This window comes from Hemiscyllium ocellatum, chromosome 17, assembly GCF_020745735.1.
Source record: "Hemiscyllium ocellatum isolate sHemOce1 chromosome 17, sHemOce1.pat.X.cur, whole genome shotgun sequence".
NCBI lineage: Eukaryota > Metazoa > Chordata > Chondrichthyes > Orectolobiformes > Hemiscylliidae > Hemiscyllium > Hemiscyllium ocellatum.
This window is the reverse complement of record NC_083417.1, coordinates 28,664,013-28,689,869: the sequence shown is the minus strand read 5'-3', so window position 1 is coordinate 28,689,869 and position 25,857 is coordinate 28,664,013. Positions and strand designations below refer to the sequence as shown.

The following is a 25,857-nucleotide window of genomic DNA, read 5'->3' as shown; positions in this document are numbered from 1 at the left end:
CTTCTGATTGGAGCAAAGGACTGATCAGCAAGTAAAAATTTTAAGTTCATTGGTACTGGAAGGCAACAGCAAAGGTACTGCACCATAGAATCCATCCATCCTTTTGGCTGTACAGTGAAGCAAGATGTCGTCTTCTACAACAAAACTGTTAGACGACTACTTTATGCTAACAATCTTCTCGAGAAAAGAATTTTACATATTAAGTATATGGAATCCAACAAGCACACAAAAACTCACTGATTTGATTGTTCCATTTTCTGTTGGTATTTATGCCATATATAAGCAATGCATATGTCATTGTTAAAAATAAGATGGAATTCCCACAGCATTGAAGTGACTTGTGAGTAAGCTATTGTTTAAGATTTTCATCATCACCATCCCCCAACTACCTAGATCATAATTTTAAAACTGCAACATAAAAGTTCATTTTTTTTATGCTTTCTATTGAAAGAAAACTGTATTAACAGCTTCAATTGGTATGCTCTTAAAGTTGACATGTAGACATCTTTCAAGCATTCTTGGTAATCACTAATAAGTATACCAAGCATACCATTTGCTACACTAGAAGTTCAAAAATTTTATTCTAATATGAATGAATCATGACAAGTTACAGATGCTTTATTACAGATGAGTTTTAAATTAGATTTTAAATAATATAGGAATTTTCCATCTGTGAATAGGAAGGTGTATGTTACTGTTTTTGGAATACACAAGATACGTGACCAATGATTGTTTGAAAACAATTTACCCTTTTACCAAATGTTACTGACAATTTTGTCAAGGCAGCTATTTCCCTTACATTAGTCTCAAATCACATGCAATCTCACTATGTAACATACTGTTTATTCTTTCAACTCCAACGGTCATCCCTGATTATTTGGAGCATTGAGAAAGAAAATTAGATTCAAATTAGAATATTCATGAGCCAAAATTGCATTTGAATCCATGTTCAACCATTAACCCTATGTTTTGCCAGAATTCCCTTCCCCATAAATATAACCAGGGACAGGATTAGAATATTGTCTGAAAGTACAGTATACCAACTATCAAGAGAAATTCAAATAATATTTTAAGGGAGGAGTGTTAATATACCAGCATACATAGCATCTGGTTCATTATAAAGCCTTACAGTTTCTTGTAGAGATAAACCAGTGAGTTTAGAATTGCTCCATGAAAATTAAAGTACAACATTCTTGATCAGTAAACTAAGTTTTCTTCTTCAAGTCCTCAAATCTACGAGACAGATCATCAAAATCAATATCTTCTGAGGCTGTGGAAGTGCCACCAATAGATGCTGTTGGTAGGGTGTCAGGCACAGAAGGCAATTCGGGTATTATCACGCTATCATAAATAAAGTTGCTTGGAGTAGAAGCAGGTCCTGGCAACTGTCGAGGTGCCGGTATTGGGACGGAAGGACCTACACAATATAAATAATTTTAAAAATTTATGCAGTGCAGTGTCACATCGCAAAAAAACATCTTCAAAGTGTACAAATAGATCAAATCTGTATTGACTTACCAGGAAGCTTGGGAGAAGGCAAACAAGTGTCAGTACTGCTAACATCATCTATCTGTTAAACAATATCAATTATCAGTAATACAATCAAGTCAACTTAACGAAAGAAATGTCACTATGCAAACTGTCAGAGAAGCATTTGCTTATTGGAAGGTTTTCCAACATTAATCCAATAAAAGGTCAATTTCAGACCAGGTATGTCACTCGAGGATCTGTAATATGCTGCTCATGATAAGTAAGTCTAGATTGTTGCGTTGAATTCTGTTAGAAGCATTTAGTAAAATCAACTAGACTTGATAATCAAATATCCATGACAAGCTATCTACAGTATTTCATGGCAATGGCTGAAATATAATGACCTGAATTAAGTATTCACTAACAGAAGCTGGAAGCATTTCCCACTCAACTCCATATTATCCTTGAAATTAATGCCCAGCACACAGGATGATTTCATTCAGGTAAGCAGTGAGTTACAGATTTGGCAAACTTCATGCTGTTGATGGTTAAGCACTAGAGGTAATTCCTGTAACGAGGGATCCAAAACCTGTCTCTCCAAGTACACCTTCAGCCTACTGAACAGCTGACCCTTCAATCATCTTCATTAAACATGATATTTGCTGAATACAGTTAGTACTTCTATATGAAAACATAAGAAATACAACAGCAGAATATTTTCAAAAGATGAGACACTAAGCAAACATTGTTTTGCAGAGAGATTACTGGGTGTCCTTGTATCAGAGGGAGTCAGCCTACAGGCACACAATAATTAGGAAGACAAATAACAAACAATGTCCTTTGTTAGACTGAGGCTCAAATACAACAGCAAGCATGATTTGCTGCAATTCAACGGCTTTGGTAAGAGCATCCTCAACTGGTGTGCAGTTTTTGTCCTTTTATACAAAGGAGGATATTCTTGACAGAGAGAGTGCAAAGGTTCACCAGCTTGATTCCTGAGACAATAGGGTTCTCTTATGCAGAGAGATTGACAGAATGGACCTTTGTCCTTTCAGATTTAGAAAGGAGGTGAAGTGATTGAAACATTTGTTTGCTTTTGTTCATTATTGAAATATTTTCTCTGTTTGGGCATAGGAGAAAGTGAGGACTGCAGATGCTGGAGGTCAGAGCTGAAAATGTGTTGCTGGAAAAGCGCAACAGGTCAGGCAGCACCTAAGGAGCAGGAGAGTCGACGTTTCGGGCACGAGCCCTTCCTCATTCCTGAAGAAGGGCTCATGCCCGAAACATCGACTCTCGGGCTCCTTGGATGCTGCCTGACCTGCTGCGCTTTTCCAGCAACACATTTTCAGCTCAGGTTGGGCATGTACATCTTCCTAAAACATTTACCATAATTCCCCATATCAAAACTCTCTAAAGATCTTTGGCCCTCTCTACTCTTCTAAAAATGTAGAGATTTAGACCTGTACCATGCTTTCCATTTCACCTTTCCTTCCTGAAGCCTTTGTCAAATGTTTCAAAGCCTCTTCAAAATATCCTACTACACAAACTTGCAGCCATTTCTCTTTAAACATTTTGAAAGATTCAGTGCTAGGGTTTTCTCCTCCTGTGAACCAACTTGGATTTTTTTCTATATTAAAAGGTCCCAATCAAACACATGTTGTTGGAAAGTCGACATTAACTCATGAAAGAAAGCAATGTTATTTGCATCAACTCAAACTCCCTGAAAACAGTAATTGCATAGAAGTGCACAACGTACAACGCACAAATAGGTATTCAGCCCAACTAGTCAGTTAATGGCAGTGATTATGCTCCTCAATGGTTTCTTTTCTACTTCATCTAACCATAGCTTTGACTTTACACAAGGGAACCTTTTATTTCTTGATCATATTAATATTAATGGGCTTTTCAAAAGAAAAATGAGGCAAACTTGCTAGTGAAATAATTTTCTATATTAAACACATAAGCACAATGGAATAATTAATGGGCCTACATTTATAATCTCCCCACCCCCGAGGCTCCCAGCCTCATTCCCGATGAAGGGCTTTTGCCCAAAACATCGATTTTCCTGCCCCTTGGATGCTGCCTAATCTGCTGTGCTTTTCCAGCACCAGACTCTCGAGTCTAATCTCCAGCATCAGCAGTCCTCGCTTTCGTCTACATTTATACATGCCAGTATCCTGGCCACGGGTCCCAGAAAAATTTAGGCAGATTTTGGGATGTGACAGCAAAATGGTATTGTCACTGGAATAATACTAGAGAAACCCACAATGTTCTGCGACTCTGGTTCAAATTCCACCACACAGTACATAGTGGAATTCAAATTAAATGAAAATCTGGAATTAAAAGTCTAATGCTAACCATGAAACCTTTGCAGGCTGTCAAAATGAATCTGATTCACCAACGTCCTTGAAGGAAGCAAAAATGTCACCTTTGCCTGGTCTGGCCTACATGTAACAGTGAGCCCACTGCAATGCACTAGGCTATTCACTATCCTCTGGACTGGCTGAACAAGTTACTTAGTTGCTTCAACCACTAAACAAATCTCAAAACTGGAATGATATTGGATAGACCACCTTGCATCAATGAAGGCATTAGAAACAACAATGGCAAACTCAGGCCCATTATCTGCAAAGTCCTCTTTACCAACATCTGGGCTAGAGCTAATATTGGGAGAGCTGTCTCAGACGAGTCATGCAAAAGTCTGACAGTGTCATAATCAGAGTCTTACCTTATACAAGTAAAAAAAAGTGAGGTCTGCAGATGCTGGAGATCAGAGCTGAAAATGTGTTGCTGGTTAAAGCACAGCAGGTTAGGCAGCATCCAAGGAACAGGAAATTCGACGTTTCGGGCTAAGGGCTTTAGCCCGAAACGTCGAATTTCCTGTTCCTTGGATGCTGCCTGACCTGCTGCACTTTAACCAGCAACACATTTTCAGCTCTTACCTTATACACAAAGCCCCAGACAATGCCATCACTATTCCTGAGAATGTCCTGTACCACAGACAGGACAGACCCAGTGGGGATGACGGTATAATGGCATTGAGTGAGGGAGTTGCCCTGGGAGTCCTTGACATTGATTCTGACCCTATGAAATCACAAGGTATTAGGTCAAACATGGACAAAGAAACCTCCTATTGATTCCCAGAAACCACACCCTCTCAGCTGATGTATTAGTACTCCTCCACGTTGAACACCGCTTAGAGAAAGCACTGACAGTGGCAAGGAGACAGAATGTACTCTGGATGGGGGATTTCAATATCCACCAGCATTACTGCTAAACTGGTCAAGTCTTGAAAGACATAACTGTTAGACTATGTCTGTGGTAGTATATGGGAAAACGAATAAGAAGGAAAAACATCATTGACCTCACCAACCTGCTTTCTGCAGATGCATCTATCCATGACAATTTGGCAAGGGTGACCACTCCCCAGTTTGTGTGAAGACAAAGTCCAATCTTCACATTGTGCAGCTGCTTAGTTGGGTAGACTTCAAATATATCTAGCAACTCAACACTGAGAATCAATGTGGCACTGTGGACCATCAGCAGTAGCAAATTTGTAGATCTTGTAAAATTTACAGAATAAATTATCCTGCCATATTTCCCACTTTACCGGTACAATCAAGCCAGGAGATCAACCATTTCAATGACGAGTGCAAGGGGGAATGCCAGGAACAGCATCAGGCATATCTAAGATGAACATGCCCAACTTGGTGAAGCTACAACAATTTTTTAAAAATTCTTGTGTATGAAACAGCATAAGCAGCAATGAGAGCGCTAAGTGAGTGCACAACTAACAGATTGAATCTAAACTCTGTAAAACTGCTACATCCAGTCATGAATGTGGTATACAACTAAAAACATGTTGGAGGAAAAGGTTCCACAAACATCCCCATTCTCAATGATGGGGAAACCCAGGTCAAAAGACAAGGTTGAAACTGTTCCTCAATCTTTAGCCATAGAGGTCGAGTGGGAGATGCATCGTGTTCTCCTTTCATGGACCACAGCATTACAGTCTCCAGTCTTCAACCAATTCAATTCACTCCGATTAACTTCAAGATATAATCAGAGGTACTAGATACTGCAAAGGCAATGGGACCAAACAATAAATCATCAACAATTCTGAAGTTTGTGCTCAATAACTTGCATAATTCCTTAACAAGCAGTTACAGTACAGTTACAATTTTGTCATTTACACACCAATGTGGCCAACTATCACTAAAAGCAGCCCAATCTAACCTGGCCAATTATTAACCTATTAATCTACTCTCAATCATAGTACATGATGGTGTCACCAACAGTGCTACCACTTAGAACGCATACTGCACTGATGAACAGCTTGGGTGCTGCCAGGGGCACTCAACTCATGACCTTATTATACGCTTAGTTCAAATATAGACAAAAGAGCTGAACTCCAGAGGCATGGGGTGAGTGATTGCATTTGCCATTAAGATCATGGTTAATAAAGTGTGCTATCAAGAAGCTGGAATACTGGAAACAAAGGGAAGCAGGGAGAAATAGATCTGCTGGCTAGTCATATCTAGCACAAAAGATAATGATTTTGGTTGCTGTAGATCAGTCATCTCAGCTCCAGGACATCTACGTAGAAATTCCTCAAGGTAGTATACTCAGCCCAACCATTTTCAGCTATTTAACTGTTAGCCAAACTGTGATAAACTTAGTCTTAATTTTACCTATGATGTATGACTTCAATCATTAATAGAGGTGCCACGATAGGTTGACTTTTAAAACTTTGCACTATTTTCCATGTAAAAGTACACATGACAATAAATTTCTATTCTATGCTATTTCATCAATGGCCTTTCCTCTATAATGCCAAAAGTGGGAATGTTCGCTGATGATTGCACAATATTCACCATTCACAACTCAGATACTAAAGCAATCTATGCCCAAATGCAGCAAGACCTGGGCTGACAAGTGGCAAGTGACATTTGTGTCATACATGTGCTAAACAATGATCATCTCCAATAAGAGACAACCGAACTATCATCCATTCAATGGCACAACTGTTGCTGAATCCTTCACCATCAACATCCCGAGAGCTACTATTAACCAGAAATTGAACTTGAGCAGCTATATAAATACAGTGGCTACAAGAGCAGAGCAGAAACTAAGAACCGACAGCAAGCATCATGCCTAACTCTCTAAAGCCTGTTCACCATCTACAAGGCACAAGTCAGGATAGTGATAGAATTCTCCCTACTTGCTTGGATGAGTTCAGCTCCCACAAACCCTCAAAAAGCTCAATACCATCCAGGACGAAAACAGTCGACATGACAAGCATTACATCGACAAACATCTAATCCCTCCACCAATAACATTCAAAGCAGCAGTGTCTACAAGACACACTGAGGAAATTCACCAAGGTTCTTTAGACAGCATTCATTTAAAATTTCAAACAATTAGAACCTGAAGAGATGGGACTTCACACTAATTTCCAGTGCTGAAAAAGGTTGTTTGGTAGTACAGTAGAGGTTTTAGGGGACCCATGGAATACTGTGAAAAAATTGATACTTTGGATGTTCTTATAGTTTACATTCCTTAAAACATAAGAGTAGGAATAGTGACTCTAACATTAAGCACAATCGAGCATAGCTTTGGGCAATGGTGTTAATACTATTAGTGCATGGCTGAAAGCATTGAAAGAACAACTGAAACATCTTTCCTGATTATCCATTCTCCCCAGTTGCCATATTCAGGTCTTGCTGCTGCAAAAGAACCTCAGCAACTTACAGATTCATATGTTGGTGGTTGTGTTGGTATTGGGGGTGGGTTACCCCCCATGTTAGGTGGCTGGAAGTTGTTGAATGGCTGGTAAGTGTCCACTGGTAGATTGTTATCCTAGATGAAATTAAAAAAAAGACAAGATTCAATCCAATACAACGTCAAGCATATCACACCTCCCATTGCAACTTTGATGATCAAGTCTATGAGCATCCACACTATCAAATCAGCAGGATTATGTAATTTGGCTTTAACAATTCTTGTTCACTGTATGTTAACCAGCTTGGTTAGGAGCCATTATTTTCCATACCTTCTCCCCACACCCACAAAAGGAGTAAATTAGGGATGTGCAATCTTAACTCTACAGTGCCATCCAAAACCACTAATTCGGATCACAGAATACATCTGAATCAGAAGGCATGTTCAATGCTACAATACACATTTCACCAGGAATTTCCAGCACCTCAAATTGGATTGTTTATAATTGCTTCATACCTTGGTCATGTCAGAGATACACACCATACAATTACCAACTAATTGACTCTTCACACAACTGACTGCACAGAATGAGATTTTACCAATATACTCAGTGTTCCACCTCCATTTCAGAGACATGTTGGGACTTTAAGAGATCAAATATGATCAATCACACTCTTTACAAATTATTAATCTCATGGGAGAACTGAAGCATTTACTTCACTAAATATTGTTGTTTTTAATATATTGCAGATTATGGATTAGCAAGTGAACCAGTGACCACTGAATGGATATACTTGATACACTGAAAATTAAATATGTAATTTCATATAAAGAGTGTCAATCACCATGTCAAGATTTAGCAAGCAATAAAAACAATTAGTCTAGTTGAAGCAAAAGAATACATACTATCCTTTGCCTATGGAAAATATGCCATTCAAGCAACTTAAATGTTTGTTTAAAGAATTTAGAACTACACTTTAAACCAGAAGTTTCAGAAACAAGCAGATTATTACATGCACCAGAGGAAAAAAGGAACCCTTAACAATACGGATTTCAACTAGATTTGATGAACAGCCAACTAACTTTTCATAGACTCTTTCAGAAATTATTTTTACCAATAACCCATCCAAAGTATTTACGCCCAAACTAAAAAAAACCAATACAACTGTAACTGGTTTAGAATCACAAAGGCAGTATTCAAATAAAGTGCTGAAGAAACTCTGCAAGTCTGGTAACACCTGCAGAGACAGGAACAAATTCATATTGAAACTTCGTTTTTAAGATCTCCAGCATCCACAGTATTTTGCTTTTACGATTTAAGTTGTACTCTGCATTCTACACATGATTCTATTCATGATTCACTCTCCTGTCAAGCCTCCAGTCTTCATTTCATTTTATCCAAACATCTGCTGTCCACATCCAATCCTACAGCATTCCATTCATCTATTACCCATGTTTTTCAGCATCACATTGGCTCCCACAGCCTGATATGATAAATATAAAATTTTAATCTTTGTGATTAAATTCCTTCATTGTTTTCTCTTTCTTAACTGAGAAAAAAATCTCAGACCCATTACTTCCTTTTGCATTCCACTCCACTTTTCCCCACCAGTTTGCTTCATAACTACCATCAGTTGTCTCAAAACTACAATGTGAAATTTCTTCTTTCCACCCTTTGCTTCTCCTGTTCCATGTGTAGGTCTCTAAATCTCTCCTGTTTGCCAAAGCTTTTAACCTAATACGTTCTGTGCGCATCTCACTAATTAGTTTTGTCTGATTATATTTCTGTGAAGGACTCTTAGGATACTTCATATCCTTTAGAAAAAAAAGTAAGTCAAAGTTCTTTCTTTGGGCAGAACTGAATAACATTGGACACAGTATTAGAGGGCAAACTGTTTACGAACATACTTACTACTGGCCCTTTCCTTGGTGGGTATGAAAATGGTACAGATGGTGTTGGCATTGGCATAGGCATTGGCATACTGTCTACAGTAGGTGCTGTAAATCCTCCACCACCTCTCCCACCAGGGCCACCCTTTTTATCACCATTATCCACATCAATCAAATCTGCTTCCACTCCTACTGGGACTTCACCCTAGAAGTAATAAGCAAATATTTCAAATTGTGAAAAATATAATTGTATTACATAACAAAGCACTAAAAATTCTCAAAGTACTTACCCACAAGACCCAAAAAAACTACAATGTATGTTGTATTGGAACTTGTCATTGAAACACTCATGCAATGGGAAGGATGTACTAGGGATATCAAGGATGAAAAACTGGTGTTCTTTAAAACAACAGTAAGATAATATTTAACAGAAAGGTTTTGATAAAGTGAATAGTAAGAAACTGACAGAAGTGTCAGTAAACAAAGGACAAAGATTGAAAAGAATTAGAAGAGCCTCAGGAAGAGAAATCAGGAGGTTTTTTTTTTAAAACACACGAGTTAGGATTTAGATTGCACGGCTTAAAACAGCTTCAAAAAGGGAGTTGGGTAAAAGTTTAGGAATGGGCAGTGAATACTGGCCCAATCAGTAAAGCCACATCCTCAATGAGTAAAAATTAAAAATATGCTGATAAATATTAAGAAAATGAAGATCTATGGGAAAGAGCAGGGGAGTAGAACTATTTGGATTTTTTTTCAAAGTGCCTGCATACTAGTGTGTATTTCTAAATAATCAACTTGCAGAGAGCTTCCAATCTCAACTATAACTTCCAAGCACAGACTTTGCTGAAATGAATACTCATTTCATTGCCACAGCAGTAAGAAGACAACCTTCATTTTATAGTGTTATAATTTAAAACCATTAGCTTATTCTTCAACACTATGATTTACTGAAAAAGCAGCATATTCAGCACATTAATAAATACACAAGATCAATAGCATCATCTGGATATGGAAGGATGTGTCAGTTGTTCTAAATCTTATATAAATACTATGCAAATGAACAGACTTAAAGATAGGAAGGGTTGAGGAGGGATATGGGCCAAGTGCTGGCAAATAGGACTAAATTAATTTAGGATATCTGGTCAGCATGGATGAGTTTGTGCTGTACATCGATGACTATGAATCATTAGACATGATGAAGTAATTTTAATGTGTGGAGAATTTGCTTAATAAGGAGGTAAACCGGGAGGGACATTGTAAAGTATAGTATCATTCACAGGCAAAACCACCTGGTGTACAGTACACACTTTTGGTTAAAGCAGCACAAACCTGGCTCAGAAGCAGCACAAGATAGATTCAATACACTGCCTCTTGGAATGGGGAGCTGTGTCAAAGACAAACTGAATAGACTCGGCCTATATTTTTCCAGAAATTAGAAGAAAGAGTCGCACAGTGATTTCACCGAAACAAAATTCTCAAAGGGATTGCGGGTAGATATTAATAAATCTAGAACTGCAAATCACAATCTGAGAATAAGAGATTAGAGTCATAGAGTCAGAGATGTACTGCACAAAAACAGACCCTTTGGTCCAACTCGCCCATGCTGACCAGATATCCTAAATAAATCTAGTCCCATTTGTCAGCATTTGGCCCATATCACTTTAAACCTTTCCTATTCATATATCCATCTAAATGCCTTCCTCTGGCAGCTCGTTACATAAATGCAAAACCCTCCACATGAAAAAGTTGTCCCTTAGGTCCCCTTTAAGTCTTTCCTCTCACCTCAAAGCTCTGCCGTTTAGTTTTGGACTCTCCTATGCTGGAAAGACCTTGTCTATTTACCCTATTCATGCCCCTCATGATTTTATAAACCTCTATAAGCTCACCCCTCAGTATCAGATGCTCGAGGGAAAATAGCCCCAGCCTATTCAGCCTCTCCCTATAGCTCAAGCCCTGCAATTCTAAAAACATCCTTGGAAATTTTTCTGCACCCATTCAAGTATAACAACATCTTTCCCACAGCAGACGGACCAGAACTGCACCAGAATTAGCTATTTAGGACCAAGATTAAGAGAAATGTTTTCACAATGTGTTATCAATCTTTGTAATTTGCTGTGGACACAAATAGGTAGGTAAACCATTTAGCCCCTAGTGCCTATTCTGTCATTTAGTAATACCACAGCTGATCTGTAAACTACTTTTGCCTCTAAATATCCTTGTATAATAATTCCCAAATTTAATATATGCAATTAAAAAACTGTCATCTGCAGAGGAAAGTTCAATCTTATCCCATCAGTTGCATATTAAAGTGATCCTGATTTCATTTCTGAATGATCTGGTTCTAGCCTTTATACAGTGATCCTTGTCACGAAGCCCCATCTAGGAAATAAAGGTTTTTCAATATCCACTCTATCTGCTGCCCAGAATAAATGGAAAAGGTCATCAATCACCCCTTAACCATATAAGTTTCAAGGAATACAATGCTACCTCTCCTTGCATTTAACTTGAAGCTCAGTTACATTCAGTTAAAGTTGTGTTGCACTCTTTTCAAAACCAACATATCCCTTCCTTGGACGTGATACCAAGCACTACTCAAAATACTCCAGGTATGGCCTAAACAGAACTTTGCATAACTTTTAACTGTAGTTATTCAGGTCACCTAGATACAAATGCCAGCATTCAATTAGCCTTTTTTGTTTATTTTCTGCATGTGTGCATGCCATTTCATAGATCTGTGCACCCGACTCCCATGTTCCTTTGGACTTCATTGTTACTAGTTATCCATCACTTAAAGTATCCTGATCTATTGATTTTAAATCAAAAATGGATAATACATCTTTGCTTACACTGAAATCCATTTGCCAGGGTTTTATCCATTCATTTAATCTAACAATTTATCTTTGAATTTAATGCTTGCACCTACAGGGTTTACAAGATCACTTATGTTTATGCCATTTGCAAATGTAGGTGAAAGTTTCTATCCTATCATCTAAGCGATTGATAAATATGGTGATTAGTTGAGACATCAACACAAATCCTTGCAGATCACCACTAACCTCATACTGCCAGTTAGGGTGCTTGTCCATTATCTTTACTCCATCACCTACATGCAGCCAAATTCCTAACAAAGTCAAAGTCAATAATGTCATGAGTTTCAAAGTTAGCATATGATATTTTAAGGAACCAAAGAATGTTTACAGCACAGGCAGTAGTCATTCAGTTTAAGACGTATCTCGCCAAGATCAACCTAGCTAATGTCATTCCCCTATCCATTTCTCAGTAGTTGGCAATTTTCTCTCTTCTTGTACTTACTCAATTCTCTTGGAGAATAAAAGATTTGATAGACTCCACCACCCTCTCAACCATAGCTATTCCCTATATTAAAAACTTGTTCTCCATGGGTTTTTTTTGGCTCTTTTGCCAATCACATTAAATCTGTGTTCTTTAGTTCTTGATTTAAGGGGCAAGTCCACATAAGTAACATGCACAGACATTCTCACTCCTTCAGTTAGCTTGTCAAAAACTTCAAATCAGTTTCAGTACACATGATCCATTTTTAACAAATCCATGTTAATTTTCTTTGATCAAGAGAATGTCTTTCAGTTATTAAGCAGGATATATTGATGACATTGAAAGCAAGGTTTACAGCCGAGAATGACATCATATGAATAGGTTTAAAACCTAATTAAATAATTACTCAGTTGAACTTCATTTCAAAACAAACTACACTACATTCTTGATAGGATTACCCACTCTTGCAACTATCAATAAACTGTACAACTTGTGACTTGGAGCAACAATTCAGATTGTACCTTAGAACTGTTGTAGATGGAACGGTCTTTGTACATACCATGACAACAGCATCAGGCTCATATGGAACATTATAGTTCTTTGCTATCTCGATTAAGTATCTCTCCACAAGGATTTTAGGTGGTGCCTCAACACTTAGTTTGAGCATTAGCTGAAAAGGAATTCAATCAATGAGAAAAACATGCAAAAAGGTGAAATCTTGGGAATTCCAAGTAACTATCACAGCAGTTTGTACATGAATAATGCAATACAAAATTAGTTATTGCTAGATTAGTGCAAGCTATCAAATAATCAGAACTTCTGTATGAACAAATTCATAATAGGCTAACTTTAACTGTACACTTTTAAAACGTTGTAAGGAAAACTATTGATGAATCAGGAGAATCTAAACCCTGCTAAGCATCAATACCAGATTAAAATACTTAATTTTAAATGGTAGACTGAGAAAATTGCAGTGCTTCTCAATTTCAGAAGATGTTAAGAGCAAACGTTTATGCATTTTAAACCAAAAACAGTCAGTCAACCTAAAGAAATAAAAAATCTTGGAATGGCTAATACAGTATCTGAAAATTTTATTCATTAAATGTTCCCATTGTTTATTCATATTTTAGTAACATAAGAAAACCATATGTTTATACAGAAGGGGCAAGTTTGATGGGATAAATCAACTTCTTTAGTTATTCTTATCATTGTAGTAATTTCTAATAACTAAATGTTGGGGCATAATTATATTCACCGATCCATAGAACAAAGGCTATTGGCAAACTGCAGTTAATGGATGGCTGAATGTTGCATCATCTAACTTTGAGGGCTACAGCTTTTTTAAACTTTGCAGTAAGCATTCACTTTGTCAAAACTTGTTGTTTTGTAATGAAATGGTAGTGATGCTCCTTTGAGCAAAGTACTTTATAAAAAAATTAGATTGCATTTACCCTCTCATTCACAGTCCCTATTTGGTTTGTTCTGCAAAGTTTTCCATACTCCTTGCTGTACTTGGCACACAGCTGATCGGAGACCTACAAACAAAGAAAATATTATCAAATGTTGCTAAGTAGATTCAAGTCTCAGAAATCCTAAACGGGAAAGTAAGAAAAACTTAATCACCTGGAGGACTCAAAATACGAAGCAAATGGCAGGATTTTAGTATTGCTTGGTTAAAGGTTGTTTTAATGGGAATCATGGGATACTGGGTATAAAACAATGTAACTGAAAACTTGTCTGTTAATAACAAAGAATCATTATAATGTAAACAAAAGTTTGTATGTTTCTTCACTGAAGTATAAAATAATGAGGGGAAGATTATTTATATATACAGATATATATAGATATATCTATCTCTCTCTCGCTCTATATCTCACACACACACACACCCCCCTGAAGGGCTTACACTCGAAACGTCGATTCTCCTACTCCTTGGATGCTGCCTGACCTGCTGTGCTTTTGCAGCAACACAGTTTTCAGCTCTGATCTCCAGCATCTGCAATCCTCACTTTCTCCTATATATATTCTATAACAATCTAACAGGACCAAACAGGATAAATGCAGGAAGTTCCTGATAACTGGGGAGTCCAGAACTAAAGGTCACAGTTTAAGGGTACAGAGATGAAGAGGAGAAATTTCTTCACCTGAGGAGTGGTAAGCCTATGGAATTCTCTCCAGTAGAAAGCAGTTCAAGACAAAACATTGATTGTTTATAAGAAGGAGGTAAATATAATTCTTACAGCTAAAGGGATCAAAGCATAGTGAACTGAGATGGATGGCCAGCCACGATCATATTGAATGGCAGAGCAGGCTTGAAGGGCTGAATGGCCCACACCTGCATTTATTTGCTGTTTCTAATAAAAGGCGTGATGGTGGACAGGTAATCCCTAACATTTTAATAATTATTACATAGTTTACAATACATTTACATTATTTTGAGGCACAAAAAGATAGCAGAAAAGGTGATTCAAACATAGTTAGCACGAGAAATTAAAGATTATAAAGATTATTAGAGGCTTACAAAGTCACTAAAAAGTAATAAGTTGAAAGCTTTGAAGCATTTTAGAATTCAACAAAGGGGGACCAAGAAGTTGATAAAGGAAGAGAAAATAGATATGAAAGTGAACTAGTGCGAAACGTGAAGACTAAAAACAAAAACAAAAAAAAAAGCTGGAGAAACTCAGAGGTCTGGCAGTAACTTGTAGAGAAAAAGGATCAAAATTCAACAACACCATATTCCTTTGATAAATACAGGTTGATTCAGCTGATTCCAACCATTATTTTCTGATTGTCCACTTAAAACATCCTTTCTGATAGTTTCTAACATTTTGCTTGCTAATGATGTTAAGCAAATAGTTCAGTCACTTCAGTGTTGCCATGGAATTTTGATACAATTATTAAGGTGTGTGTGTACTTTAAGAGAGCTAAAAGCAGAACTGCCAGACACAGCACCAACTGTTCTCAGTAAGGCAACAATGTAACCGTTGCTCGAGCAACTCTACTAGCTCATCGCCAGGAGACAAAACAAATTTGAATTTGGCCAATCAATTTAAATTATGCTCTGAAAAATATCAAACTCCAATCCAGTTTGAATTGAGTAGATTGACAATCTTAAAAACCAACGACACAATCCGATGTTTTGGGGTATAAAATCAGGGAAAATTGAACAATTGAGAGGAGAACTGACAAGCCTAGCGTGTAAATAAACTGTCTAAAAAATAGCCCCTAAAAAAGGTACCTTTTCGATCAGTAACCCGTGACGCAGAAATTCCTAAGAAGAAGAAAGGACGATACACGAAGATCTGAATAGAATAACAAAAGCTGTCTGGTTTTGTTGTAAGAAGTATGGTTTTGTAATTCTTAATTGGGAGTTTTATCAGACTAGTATAGAAGGGATGGTAAAAGACAGGTGAGAGGAAGGAATTGTAAATAGTGGTTAGTTAATTATTCTCTGTTATACTTTTAGAAAAAAGTTGTTAATTTTTACTTTAAATAGTTCTTGGCTACTCAATGTTTTTTACAGATTACTGCAGGAGATAAATCTTTTCTGTGTTGCTGGTTTTAAATTTAGCAGGAGGGTTTACCCATGTAACACAATAAACAAGGGTCGGGCTTCCACAACTAATGATAGGATCTTGGGTCCGCCCCCCACCCCACTCCGGCCTATCACCCTCACCTTGAGCTCCTTCCACTGCCCCTCCAACGCCCCTCCCCCAAGTCCCTCCTCCCTACCTTTTAGCTTAGCCTGCTGGACACACTTTCCTCATTCCTGAAGAAGGGCTTATGCCCGAAACGTCGAATCTCCTGTTCCTTGGATGCTGCCTGACCCGCTGCGCTTTTCCAGCAACACATTTTCAGCTCTGATCTCCAGCATCTGCAGACCTCACTTTCTCCTCTTGGGTAGTGTTGTAGACCAGAGGGACCCAGGGTCGCAGTATATAATTCTTTGAAGTTTGCATCACATATAGTCAGGGTGATCTAAAAGGCATTTGACATGCTTGCCTTCATTGCTCACTCCTTTGAGAATAAGAGTTGAGAAGTCATTTTGATGTTCTACAGGACATTGGTGAGGTCTCTTCTGGCATATTGTGTCCACTTTTGGCCACCCAGTTACAGGAAGGATATTTTCAAGTTGGAGAGGGCTCAGAAGGGATTTAACAGGATGTTGCCAGGTATGAAAGGTTTAAGTTATAAAGAAAGGCTGGATAGGCTAGGACATTTTTCACTGGAGTGTCGAAGGTTTGACAGACCATCTGCTGGAAGTTTATAAATTAATGATAGGTTATAGATAGAATTAATGGTTATTGTCTTTTCCCTGGGGTGAGGGATTTCAAGACCATGGACACATTTTCAAGGTGAGAGAAAAGAGATTTTAAAAAGACATCAGGGGCAAATTTTATACAGAGTGTGGCTTGCATGTAGAATGAACTTCCTGAGAAAGTGGTGGATGTGGGTACAATTACAACAATTAAGACATTTGAATAGATACATGATTAGGAAAGGTTTGGAGGGATACGGGCCAAGAGCAGGCAGGTAGACAGGACTAGTTTAGTTTAGGATTATGTTCAGCATGGACTGGTTGGACTGAAGGATCTGTTTCCGTGCTGTATGACTCGATGACTTAGCTACATAGATCAGGTCCAGGGTATGTATTAACTTTCAGTCCCACTAATTTCTTCGCTACTGTTCTTTTTTTAAAAAACTGATCCCAATTTGTTCATATAGTAATTGGTTAGTATGCGAATCACAATTCATAAATCATGAAAATATATATATACAAAATATGAAAATGAGTAGTACTTATACAAAAAGTTTTACAGAAATTAATGAGAAACAATAGCAATAATGGTCAAAATCCATTAAAGAAAAAAAAAACAAAATGTTTGGAGCATTATTAAAAATAATGAGATTCCTTTGCTTAAAATAATCATAGCATGCTAAATTTAGTTTCGGGGATTAATCGCATTTTTGTTGAATGAATGAATTAGAAGGCTTTTTAAGTACTGTTCTCTATGCTACAAATTTACCCTTCCCAGACTATTTACTCGTCATCTTTAAAGATCAAATTATTGAGGAAGAAAAATGATACATGGTTAAAAAAACAACATTGATAAACAGATCAAAAATTAAAAAGGTAGAAAAGTCCGATGTAATATTTTGGAAAAATGTAATCTATTCTACAATTCTACTCCCATTTTTCATGTGTAGAATCAAACATGGTAACATATTTCAATAATGATAACTTATTAACATTTTGCAAAAATTACAATCACTTCCAGTTGGAAAGTTTATGTATGGTTAACATAAACCTGTAGCACCTTTACTAATGATCACAAGATTAGATTAGATTCCCTACACAGTGTGGAAACAGGCCCTTCGGCCCAGCCAGTCCACACCGACCCTCCAAAGAGTAACCCACCAAGAACTATTTCCCTCTGACTAATGCACCTAACACTATGGGCAATTTAGCATGACCAATTCACTTGACCTGCACATCTTTGGCCTGTGGGAGGAAACACACGCAGACACTGGAAGAATGTGCAAACTCCACACAGACAGTCACCCAAGGCTGGTATCGAACCTGGGACTGTGAGGCAGCAGTGCTAACCACTGAGCCGCTGCGCCGCCCTAAACAGTAAACATAACCACTAACATCTCAAATTTAAGATAATTTGGGCAATCTAAGAAGCCATCTAAAAATATACTTAAAGAGCATTCTTCTGCCAATAGATTTTCCTCAACCAAAATACAGGTATTGGTTCAGTAAATTATACAATTTATTCAATGATCATATGCTAAGGTACCTTGCTCACTGAACCATGGGTCAGAGTATTAGTACAACAGCCCTAGCTCTGAACCATGCTCCCACTGAGAAGGGCTCCTTGAGCAGACATAGGATTGTTCAATGTGTCTTTGTAACCCTCAAATTCTAAAATTTCTAATTCTAGATGTAAAGCTAATAATAAACTTAACTCCAGGCATAAAATCGAATATCAAAATTCAAAAGAATTAGAAACAGAAGTGGTTTCTTAGTCTGCCTTGACGTCAGATTGGTAAATATAATGAAAAGTACAGAACTTGTCTTTTCCACTTAAGGCAAGTAAGAAAAAGGTTACAATTGCAAACAGATTAGGATATAACAATAATTGCATTCAGTTGGCTACACAAGTGAATCTAGGGAAGCTCAATCATTCACACACATCACTTTTGAGCTAAAAAGGAAAACAAAATAACTTAGTCACAAATACTTTATACTACACAAATTCCATGACAAAAAAAACAAGTATTTTCTATGCTCTACTTAGTCACTAACTGACAAGTTACCACTAGCACCTCACTGCAAACGTGGACATGCAGAACACGTGCAAAACAGCAGCAGGATATTGCAGCCTGGCTACCTCCACCACCAATCTCTACTACTTACTATTTTCAATTCTCCTACTTCAGAATGAAACCTTGGGGCAGCCCAGATTAATGAAGAAACTGCCTCTGCCAGGCCTGGGTCGAGTTCCCTGAATGAAAAGGGGCAGATGGAAACCACAACTCATCAGTAGTCAACTTTAAAAGATTACTTACAACTCTCAATTCAGCAACTTCATTCTGAAGACGTGGAGCAGCCCAAATCAGAGTGGAAATAGATTCACTGAGGCCTGTGTCAAGTTCCCTACATGTATACAGAAGGAAAAATGAAGAGTACAAATAAACATATCCTTTTGCAAAAGATTCCTCACTTTATTTAACTTTAGTGGTGCTCCAACAACCCTTTGTTTTAAAAAAAAGTTAGTTGCTGACCTACACTTGCAAATCAAACTGAAAAATCACCTTGAGGTTTTGTTTTCTCAATGCAGTTTGTTCTGATATAATGAAATTGTTCTGTTCCAGTGTGATCCCCGTTATAAGAAAATCGTGTAACAGCAGCACCGTTTAAACCAATAAGATCCGAATTGCCTTTTGGCCAATACAGATAAGAAAAGTTTACGTTCTACAAATAATGGTTTAAATTCTTCAATCACATTATAGCCAATTCCATTGAAGAAATGTGCATTGTAGCTAAACCAACTAAGAAATGCGCACACATTTCCAGAAGGGATACACCCACTACTCAAATCAGAGTCACCTAGTTTGAAAAATGCAATGCTCAGCTCCTAATTTCAAATATACATGTTACAGCAGTTAGGACTGCTTATAAATTTGCCCAACTCTGACCTTGTTATGTACTGGGGAACAGCTTGCAAAGTTTCAAATGGGAAGAACCCGAGATAAACTGACGTTTTTACTCTTCCAGGAGCTTTTACTGAGCTAGACTGCCTAGTCAGTTATTACTAACAACCTGGAATACTAACCTAACTGGTTAAAATACTGGATATCTGAGTTTGCTATAAACAACTAACCCAGTTTACCTTTCCTTACCCCAATAACTAATTCAACAACTACTCACCACACCTCCATCCCCCATTGCTAAAATTCCAAAACCAAGTATTCAATAGCTAGTTGCCAGACAAGTGACAAGCACAGATTCAAATCGGTTCTCAATGGTTATAAGTAGAACAAATTTTACTCTTGCCAGAAAACAACTTCAAACCCTAACAGAGTACTGCTTTGAATCAGCAAATAAAGAATAGTGGTAAATAAAAATATGCAACTAAGTGCAATACAAATCCATCAGCTTAACATTTATACACAATTTTGTGAACCGATGTGATAATTCTAGTATTCATACATATGGAGGTAATAAATATATGCTTCACAGAAAAAGTTGATACCATTAGTAAATACCATAAATTATTCCACTGTTAAACTCAGTTATACTGGGCCTTTGTAATCATTAAGAATTAACACAAAAATAAATGATCTGTCCCAAGACATGAACACAGTAACTATTGTTAGTATCGAGATTTTCGGAGAGGTGACTAACAATTGTATGGTTTTGGCAGAATATAAATGTCAGCAACAATTCAAACATTCTATTACAAATTTAAAACTAGCATCAAGTGACTTTTCACTTTTCATTCAAAAGCAGCACTTCAATACTTTGTTGATCAGCGACATATGACATAAGACTAGTGGATAAACAGTATACACAACCAAAAGTCTGCATGTTTATTGCAATAATACAACTTTGAGTCATAGTTGCTACATACTTCATTGATTGGATCATGCCAAAGCGTGCAAGCAACAAATCACAGTACAGTTCCAGAATTTCCATTGCTTCCACCAAGTAATCCTCTCGAATGATGTGCTCAACACGGATTCGGGCCCTTTCATCTTTTCCAGCTGCAAGATAATCTGCAATTTCTTTCCTGGCTTTCTGTGCTAACTCAGCTGTAAGAAACCAAATAACAAATGGTGAAATGTTTTTCAAAATTCATCTTTTAATTAAACATGTAATATTTTACATTACAGGTAATTGAACTACTTACCAGAGCTGGAAAGTAAAAATTCATTACACATCAGCAGTTTCGGTACATCACAACAAATGAGTCAATGTTTGAATCTTTCCAACATCAAGGGCCGATTTAAGCACATCAGGAACTATGAGCCACCCAGGTTGGTGTAATTTGTCGACATTTTGAAATAAGAAAAACTCAATACTAATTCATACTAAAATCAATGGTTACAGGTCACCAACCTGAACAAGATTCCATTACCTCCACTAGCTATTTCCTGTCCATCAGCCAATTCTCTATCCTTGCCACTCTCTTCAAATCATTGAATTAGATATTCCACATGATTTTAACAATCTGATGACTTGTGTTCTAATAGAATCCCATGATTTGATAATGAAATCATACAATCATGTCAGGCAGTATACATATTAGTAACTCTTATGGAAACATTTTCTTCATCAACTTGCCATCTGTTCTATTAAAACCTTGATCTTATCAATAAAATAGCTACATCAACTAAAGTTCTAAATTTTTTGCTAGATACAGGGTTTAATATGACTCCAAGATTAGGAACATTGCTGCAAGTAATTCATCTCCTGACCTAAAACCACAAGTCAGAAGTGTGATGGAATATTCCCCAGTTGCCTGCTTGATCAGGACCACATCCACAAATACTCAGTGCCTCCAGATTCAATAGAAAACAGCGAGCCCCATCTATATGATGCACTGCAGAAATTCATCAAGGCTCCTTCGACAGCATTCCTAAAACCACAATCTCCTCAAAGTACAAGGTTAATAGATATAGATGAACATCACTCCTTGTAAATTTTCCACTACGCCATTTACTGTCCAGATTTGGAAAGAGTATATATATCATCTTTCCTTCAATGTTGCTGGGTCAAATTCCTGAAACTCCCTCCCTAATGGCATTGTGGGTGTACCTACAACAAATGGACTGCAGCCATTCAAGGCAGCAGCTCACCACCAGCTTGTCAAGGGCAGACAATTACTTAGGGGTAGACAATAACTGCTGGCCCAGCAAGCAATACCCACATTCCATGAGTGAATTGTAAAAACCTATACACATTGCATTTCAGATGAATCTGTAATTATTCCAAATTTTCCAAGAACATATTCTGATAATACCATAGTACATCGGTTAGTTCCTGTCCTCATGGAGCATTGCATCTCCAGCATCTTCAGAGTGAATTCCCTCTTTTTCCATCCCCAAACGTTTTTCAGTAACACAGAATTCCCTCACTGCAGCACAGTCATTTGATAAGCTGGCAAATGCTACGACTTCTAGCTTGAAACCAGCTTGGTACTTTGTTTGCACTGCTTGGGGACTTATTCTGTTCACCAGGCCCAGCTTCCTGTGTGGACATGTCTTGAACTCCTATACATTTTCTTGACAACATATATGGCCTGCTGATCCTATATGCTGATGTAAGGTGAATAAAGCATACATTGATTAAATTAGATTCCCTACAGTATGGAAACAGACCTCTGAGGAATAACCCATTCCTAATAAGTACCGATTTGTTCACAGAAAAGGAAATGTTAATTTGTTTAGAATTAAACATGAATCTTAGTGCCAAAAAGATGTGGTTGCCTTATATGCCAGGTCTATTTATAAATCATGATCTAAAGTGGATCATAGTGGTCTAACTCCAATGTATACAGGAAATACTTTATGAATTAGCTATTGAGACCACATGAATAATAACAATTAACTATATCAAGCAGGAAATCACTAATTATTTCACACAAAACAAAGTACTTACTTTTCTTTTTCTCCAATAGCTTGAGCCTATTGATAACAAGCCGTAAGTTGACCCGCAACCGTTCAGGTCTAAATCCTGATCGCAGCATAACTGGACTTTGAAATCTGAAATAACATTGCAGAATTTTTAAAACAGAGTAAACTCAAAGAAACCAACAAAAGAAAGAAAAGGTTTCAGCTAAGTTTTAATATTGATACCACTTCTAAATAATAATTAGCTATGCCAGCTAGCAACACAACACTTGCTTTGGTTTTATCCTTCCATCTCTTTGCTAGTTCAACTTATCAATGAATTCCATCCTAGTAAATTATTTTTTCCACAGTTTTATCCAAACCGATCTTTGAAAAAATGTTCAGAACCAATAACTCAGAGTGAATATCACTTTCCTCTGATTATTACTTTTCTGTAACTCCCTCTCCAATTCTCTTAGTCATTAACAATCTTTTCAAAATGACTTATTTATTAAACTGAAACAGCCTCTCCTAATTTATTTTTGGGATGGTGTCCACATTTCTTCCCTGCCGCACCAACCAGTACCCTTCCACTGACACCCTCCTTCGACTGACTGAACTGGTCCTCAGCCTGAATAACTTCTCTTTTCAATCCTCCCACTTCCTCCAAACTAAAGGAGTTGCCATGGGCACCCGCATGGGACCCAGCTATGCCTGCCTCTTCGTAGGATATGTGGAACAGTCCATCTTCCGCAACTACACTGGCACCACCCCCCACCTTTTCCTCCGCTACATCGATGACTGTATCGGCGCTGCCTCGTGCTCCCACGAGGAGGTTGAACAGTTCATCAACTTTACTAACACCTTCCATCCCGACCTGAAATTCACCTGGACTGTCTCAGACTCCTCCCTCCCCTTCCTAGACCTTTCCATTTCTATCTCGGGCGACCGACTCAACACAGACATCTATTATAAACCGACTGACTCCCACAGCTACCTGGACTACACCTCCTCCCACCCTGCCCCCTGTAAAAACGCCATCCCATATTCCCAATTCCTTCGTCTCCGCCGCATCTGCTCCCAGGAGGACCAATTCCAACACCGCACAGCCCAGATGGCCTCCTTCTTCAAGGACCGCAGATTCCCCCCAGACGTGATCGACGATGCCCTCCACTGCATCTCCTCCACTTCCCACTCCTCCGCCCTTGAGCCCCGCTCCTCCAACCGCCACCAAGACAGAACCCCACTGGTTCTCACCTACCACCCCACCAACCTCTGCATACAACGTATCATCCGCCGCCATTTCCGCCACCTCCAAACAGACCCCACGACCAAGGATATATTTCCCTCCCCTCCCCTATCAGCGTTCCGCAAAGACCACTCCCTTCGTGACTCCCTCGTCAGATCCACACCCCCCACCAACCCAACCTCCACCCCCGGCACCTTCCCCTGCAACCGCAGGAAATGTAAGACTTGCGCCCACACCTCCACACTCACTTCCCTCCAAGGCCCCAAGGGATCCTTCCATATCCGCCACAAGTTCACCTGTACCTCCACACACATCATCTATTGCATCCGCTGCACCCGATATGGCCTCCTCTATATTGGGGAGACAGGCCGCTTACTTGCGGAACGCTTCAGAGAACACCTCCGGGCCGCCCGAACCAACCAACCCAATCACCCCGTGGCTCAACACTTTAACTCTCCCTCCCACTCCACCGAGGACATGCAGGTCCTTGGACTCCTCCACCGGCAGAACACAACAACATGACGGCTGGAGGAGGAGCGCCTCATCTTCCGCCTGGGAACTCTCCAACCACAAGGTATGAATTCAGATTTCTCCAGTTTCCTCATTTCCCCTCCCCCCACCTTGTCTCAGTCGGTTCCCTCAACTCAGCACCGCCCTCCTAACCTGCAATCCTCTTCCTGACCTCTCCGCCCCCACCCCACTCCGGCCTATCACCCTCACCTTGACCTCCTTCCACCTATCACATCTCCATCGCCCCTCCCCCTAGTCCCTCCTCCCTACCTTTTATCTTAGCCTGCTTGGCTCTCTCTCTTATTCCTGATGAAGGGCTTATGCTCGAAACGTCGAATTCTCTATTCCTGAGATGCTGCCTGGCCTGCTGTGCTTTGACCAGCAACACATTTGCAGCAGTCCACATTTCTTATGCCCATCCATAAGATGCCTTGCTAAGTATTTTCATGGTTAAGTTAAACAATATTCTCTTACATTGAAATCACAAAATTAAAATAAGACCATTTAACCCAACCAGTGTTTATCCTTCAAGAGCAGTTGTGCTTATCTCATGTGCCTGTCATTTGTTCCCTTCAACCATCAAATCTATTATATAATGCGAAGTTTGTTTCCACCAATTCTGCAGAGATAATTTTAATCACCTGATCTCACATCCCAACCCAGAAGATAGTCCTTCCCAATTCATTTACAAAACTCTACTTAGCCCTTTCCAGTTTCAGTGGAAATAGTCCCAGCATCTGGTCTCAGTTCTCCTTCCCAAGCATCAAGTGGGTTTTGAACCCTGCAAGCGTTACGCCTAAAATTCTGATCTGAGAGGCAATACTGATCCAAACAAGATTGCTTTTAATTCCAGTTGAAGGAGCATCGACCAAAAAAAAAGTTTTAACAACAACCCTTAACGCCGACAAAAGAATGTAAAGCTTCTCAGCTCAATCAGAGCCGACGTGAGAGCCAGGGTCGCACATTTCAAACTTGATCACAGGAGCGAGGCTAAAAAAAAATCAGCTAAACTGGATCCAATCCTCAAACTTTATTTACAAGACACAGGCTTCAGTAAGTTATTTACTTTAGGCCTTAAGAGCCCCTTGAGTATGGGAACACGGAAGTGAGTTGAGGGATGCTAAGAAACCACACTTGGAGAAGTGTCTGAGGCTCGGCTGGACTGGACCGGACTGGGGAGGGGGGAGGCAGCAGGGCCTGGTGCAGCAAGCGAGAGTCCCACTCCATTCCCCCCCCTCACTCTCACTCACCTCACAATACACCACCGACAGAGCCTCCGTCACGTTTCCGGTCACCTGATGGTGTCTCGATGACGTCAGCGGTCACCTGGTGTGTTTCGGTGATGTCAGTGGTCACCTGACCTCCCCCACCTCCACGCCGGATGTGACGCAAGTGTCTTTCGATGGGGCGTTATCTTGGACGGGTCTGGCCTGGAGCAGATAACAGATTAATCTGCATTTAGTGGATATTGATATTGACAGGAGTCAGGGTGAAAGTGTGTCACATCAGTAAGAAACAGAGCAGAGAGCTGGAGCAAAACAGAATTTCACGGAAGTTTTAGCCTTTAACCCTCGACGCTTCCGCTTGAGAAGGAATGGTATTGG

At 38.9% G+C, this 25,857-nt stretch overlaps 1 protein-coding gene across 1 annotated transcript; it reads right to left on the bottom strand.

Annotated features, from left to right (window-relative positions):
- ist1 (IST1 factor associated with ESCRT-III) lies at positions 1-25,602 on the bottom strand. The gene is made up of 10 exons (XM_060838020.1): positions 25,504-25,602; positions 22,544-22,647; positions 20,514-20,694; positions 18,949-19,036; positions 13,824-13,907; positions 12,932-13,042; positions 9,104-9,286; positions 7,222-7,329; positions 1,519-1,570; positions 1-1,417 (listed from the first exon to the last, which is right to left on the bottom strand). Exons 2-10 carry the CDS (start codon positions 22,629-22,631, stop codon positions 1,206-1,208), a joined length of 1,107 nt encoding a protein of 368 aa, XP_060694003.1. The 5' UTR covers positions 22,632-22,647; positions 25,504-25,602; the 3' UTR covers positions 1-1,205.
- Between the last annotated feature and the right edge of the window lie 255 nt (positions 25,603-25,857).